Genomic DNA, 5,194 nt, shown 5'->3' with positions numbered 1-5,194 from the left:
AAAAGTGTGTGCGCCTTTCCAATGCACTGTTTTTATTTTTGCAATATGCTTTTTGTAAAGGAGAAACTTGCTGAGTTGCTGAGTACAGTAGACACAACACTGCACACTGGCGCCACCTAACCCCCCCCCCGGTCGGTCTAACAGAATATAACTGTAGCCTGGGAGGAAAAATGGTAATTTGCTCATGTATTTACTACTTTAATTAGAATAAAACAGTATATTTTTATGAGAACACGCCGGAAAATACAGAATCATGAAATCAATACATTGAACACAAATTCTGGAAAAGCTCCGGCATGATGTGGATGGTCTCTGATTAATGTGCACATGTGCCAAATTCTCCAGGTTCTAAAAATAGACTTGATGATGTTCTTCTGGATGTTTAAAACCAAACCCTGATGATATTTCCAGAACTTTGTTACAGACCTTTTAAAGATCTCTAAAACTGATAATAGTTTGAACCGAGCTGAAGGAGTGGCGACTCGCAGGAGCTGATTTTATTACCAACTGATTAGTTCATTAACTACCATCACATCACTGATGGAGGTTTGTAGAGGATCTTTACTCTTCTGTTTAATCTCTACTGTTTTAATCCTGATCCTGATCACTTCAGACATTGAATCATTTGAGAAATACACAATGAGTTCTTAATGAGACTCTTAATGAGAACCGGAACAAATAACTGAGACTCCACTCGTTAGCAGGAAATCTTTTTATTGATCAGAAGTTTAAAATGATCTACTATTCAGGAATCTTCTTATCAAATGTGGAGATAATTAAATGTAAGAAAAAGCCTCTGGTTTGTGGAGGTTCAGTGAGGGACAGAACACATTGTGCTTTTTCATTCGAGTGTAAAGTGAAATCCTCGGGGCAGGAAGTTTTGTCCAACATACTTCAGTAGAAATCTGTGTTACATCCTGTTTATAATACGATATTATAGTTTCATCATTATTTTTTTAATAATACAAGAATAGAGAGGGATATTTTTTAAAACGAACAGTATAATGAGGGAAGAAAGAAAATCAAATCTTTACAGAAACAAACCTTATGAACAATAAATATGGAAAAACCTGCTGGTTACGGTAACAGATGCCCTCAGGTAGTTCAGAGACTGAAACAGTTTGTGTAAAATCAGCAGGATAGTAAAATATCATTTGTAAGAATCCGAGTTCATCTCAGCACATTGAGTCTGAAGATAAAACATCAGTCTTTCTACCATTTAGTCCATAAAACTCCTTCATCAGCACAAATCTCTCACTGATGTAAAGAAGGATTTCACAGTGACCCTCCTGGGTGGATTTCTCTTTTCCCAGAGCTCTGGATTTTATACCTGATGTCCATTATAATAGGAACTCACTTTTTCCTCCTATAATTCTAATAAAGTTCCCAATCTTTCCACCTCAGTAAGGTTTGGAGCATGACAGGTTGTAAGCTTTAAAGCAATGGCCTTTAAGAAAAAACCGACTGTGAGATGAGAAGACGGACAGGGCGGGGCGGGGGGCGGCAGGGCGGGGCGGGGCAGAAGGGCGGGACGACTGGGCAGAAGGGCGGGGTGCGGGAGGGTGGGACGACGGGGCGGGGTGTGGTGTGGTGCTGAGATCAGCGACGTGTCATGTTCACTTCTTGCAGGTTTGCACTTGGTCTTGTTTTTATAAAGTACAGTGAAGATGGTTTTCTCAGCATGGACTAAAACAGAATGATGTTACACAAAGTTCTGAAGGCACTTAATTTCCATTGCAGGCAGCAGCAGTAGAGGAACGTTGTGAAAGCTCTTTTAGATAGACAGCTTCCATCCTGTACCTCAAGAAAACAGCTGCTGTTGTAGACTGGCACAAGCTTCTTACTGGCACCAGTTACTCTTTCAGTGGGCAGAGGGCAGCCTGTGTTTACGGAGCCATTCTCAAATAAAACCTCAGAGAAACACTTATACAGTGGACAAACACCTGATATGAGTGATGACACCAAGACCATGTGTACCGAAAATTAACAAATAGAATGAAACGAGAGCAAGAGGAGGAATTTAGAGACTGCGTCTGGACCCACATCCAAACAAATACACATTCAGGGATTAATAAAAAAAATAAAAACAGTTAAAGACCAGAGATTTCAGCTACACGTGGGAATAAAACGTCCTACTAATTAAACTTTAAATAATAAGGAAATGGTTATTTACAAATAATAATAACTTCTAGACCTCCAAGTGTGTAATATATTCGCATAATGAGAGACACTTGAAGATCAAATCTTCAGGACAATAAATATTGTGTCTTTGTGCTTTGAGAAAATTCTCCCATGCAGTTACTGTAAGTGTGGCAAAGAATCCAGGCGGAGCGTTTTCCTTTCACATCTACAGCAACTTCAATAGACTTCTGAATCCTGATCCTGTGTTGGGCTCCTCGTTGGGCTCCTCGCTGGGCTCCTCATTGCTGTTTAGTGATCGACAGCTTCAGAATTACAGAATTTAGAGTTGTGATTTCTCGTACAGATCGGACTGATCTTTGGTACGTCAGACACGACTGCTGTCAAAATCCCAGGAATACGACAATCATAACGTATCTGAAACATGGTCACCTCCACTGACCGACCAGGAACAGAGGAACACACCACTTCCATATATGCTGTACTGCAGAAGGAGCCAAAGACCTCAGATCTACACACACACACACACACACACACACACACACACACACACACAGGCAAAAACACTTTCCAGTGCATCTCTCAATCCTGACACTATTAACATAAACACTGATATTATTTTACTCTCACTGGATTTTATTTTCTGTTCACTTCATTTTGGAAAATTATGAAATACTGTAGATTCCAAGTTTTCACTTTGCTTCCTTCAGCAATGTGCTCAAATCAATAAGAATTTACCCGAAATCCATTATTTTAATTAGTCCTTGATTATTAACTGTAAAATCACTAAGGAATTCACTTAATCTTATTTATTATGTAAATGACAACAAAGAAACAGTTCTATTAACAATAATAATATATAATAAAACTAATTATTTGCTAATATACTCACTACTGTTAGGAGGCGGGTCTCGACATTCTCCCTCCTCAATAACAACATCGTCTATCGCAATGTCTCCTTCAATTCCAGAACCACGGACACCTTCCAAAATCATCTACACAAACAACAACAACAATAATAATAATAATACAACAAATAAGTAATTAATATTGTGGTTTCTCAATGTAACTTTAAATAACATGTTTTATGATTAAAAATATATAAATAAACTAAATAATGTTATATCATATCTAATATAATAAAATGTAATAATCTCATTCAGACACCAGGCGGCAGTGTTTCCTGAGAAATGCAGGATAAAACCGTTTCAAACAGTAAAGCACTCGTGATAATTCAGTGGTTTGTTTGATGAGAAATACATTTACATTTGCAGTATTTATTATTATACACACACCTCCTTATCAACTGCTTATACAAAGTGCTGTAAAGTCTCAATAAACACATGTTGATGGTGGTTCATCTGGACACTGAGTGAGAATCCCATCAGTCTATAAAGTCTATTGGGAGAGAAAAACAGGGCTGTTGTGGACCTGCTGGAAGGGGAAGGTGTTTAGATGTGGTTTGAGGTCTGTAGTGTATGCAGAGTTAAAATTCAGAAACGTTAGTGCCATGTGGAGCACAAGTAACAAACGACCAAACATGGACAATGCACAGATCCACACACAGATCCACACACATGGACCATGCACAGATCTACACACATCAGATCTACACACAGATCCACAAACAGATCTACACACATGGACCATGCACAGATCTACACACATCAGATCTACACACAGATCTACACACATGGACCATGCACAGATCTACACAGTAACACAGGAAAAGTTGCAACATGAAGCACAAATTAAAAAGCACAAGGCTCCAAAAGACACTGCATAAATACAAATTGCAACATTCATTCATTCATTCATTCATTTTCTCCCGCTTATCCGTAACTCGGGTCGCGGGGGCAGCAGTCTAAGCTTCCGCCTTCGACTGCTGCCCAATCCTCACAGCACCGTCCCTTACGGTCCCTCCTGCAGGTGGTGAGCCCACGGGAAGGCGGCCCCACGTCACTCCGACGTCACGGACCTTGATATTTCCCTCGTAAGGGACCCCCGGAGCATAGAGGGTTAAGGGCCTTGCTCAAGGGCCCAAGAGTGGCAGCTTGGCGATACCGGGGCTTGAACCCCAGACCTTCCGATCGGCAACCCAGCGCCTTAACCGCTGGCGCCACCACTCCCCCCCCCAAATTGCAACATGAAATGTTGTAAATCTAAAAAGAAAAACTGAAGGGCAGAAAAGGTGCAATAATAAAAAATGTAAATAACGAATGACAGGACGGGGTGAAGACATGACCTGGGCCTAGACCACAATATAAACAAAACTAAATGAAGAACAAGCAAAACAAGTGAAAGTGACGCTCACTGTGCAGCAACTCGCAGAGACAAAGTGACTGGAAAGTCCGAGTCTGTGACCTCTGGTGACATGAGCAACAGAACGTTTGGAAACTGGAGGTGGGCGTGTCCAGCAATGTGAGAAAGTTGATACTGAGTGACTGGGTAATGAATACCAGTGTAGTGAGGAGAGTGAAACACTTTGTGGAAAGTGGAATGCTGCTTCCAGCCCCCACTGATAAAATGTAATCAGGCATCATCTGCTGCTCATCTCCTGGTGCAGTAACTGGTGACCTGCACTGATGAAGCGGTGAGGGAATGAGGAAGGGTTCAGTATGTGCCCTGAAAAAGTTCTAGTCTGAAACCTCTGACTGTGAACTCTTAGAGCAATTCCATGTGTCATTTCTTTTCTCCTCAAACCTCCAATAATATTTGCTTTTAATATGCAGGAACTCATTAATGATCCTCCACAGTTTTCAGTTGAATCCTGTGAAATTGTGTGCGTTTTGGGTTGTTGGCTGTATTTTCTCACCTGGAAGGATGAAGTAGGGTGAATGTTTACTCGTGCTTGTTTCCAGTGATCTCCTTGGTTCCCAGTCAAGGTCCATACAGGACTGTCTTCACCAGTCTGACTCTTCTGTCTTAAATACACATTCAGTGAACCTTAAAACACAGAAGTGATCAGAACTGATTAAGGGAACTGGAAGGTCATAAGGAGAAATGACACGACGCTGAACCAGAGTGTTTGAGATCTGGGTAAGGAAGAAGGTCT

At 40.8% G+C, this 5,194-nt stretch overlaps 1 protein-coding gene across 2 annotated transcripts in view; it reads right to left on the bottom strand.

Annotated features, from left to right (window-relative positions):
- Window positions 1-697: 697 nt before the first annotated feature.
- mdga2a (MAM domain containing glycosylphosphatidylinositol anchor 2a) overlaps window positions 698-5,194 on the bottom strand; it is a 30,057-nt gene continuing 25,560 nt past the window's right edge. The window contains exons 15-17 of one of the 2 annotated variants that reach the window (XM_083550852.1): window positions 4,955-5,085; window positions 3,032-3,134; window positions 698-2,650 (exon numbers count right to left, since the gene is read on the bottom strand). In XM_083550852.1, coding sequence (XP_083406978.1) covers window positions 2,568-2,650; window positions 3,032-3,134; window positions 4,955-5,085 — 317 coding nt within the window. In that variant the 3' untranslated portion in view covers window positions 698-2,567. Of the gene's footprint in view, window positions 2,651-3,031; window positions 3,135-4,639; window positions 4,801-4,954; window positions 5,086-5,194 lie in introns of those variants that run through there. The other variant, XM_083550853.1, reaches the window with a different exon arrangement.

This window comes from Silurus aristotelis (assembly GCF_946808225.1).
Source record: "Silurus aristotelis genome assembly, chromosome: 9".
Classification (NCBI taxonomy): Eukaryota; Metazoa; Chordata; class Actinopteri; order Siluriformes; family Siluridae; genus Silurus; species Silurus aristotelis.
Note: the sequence above shows the minus strand (reverse complement) of the source record. Positions and strands in the feature narration are given on the sequence as shown.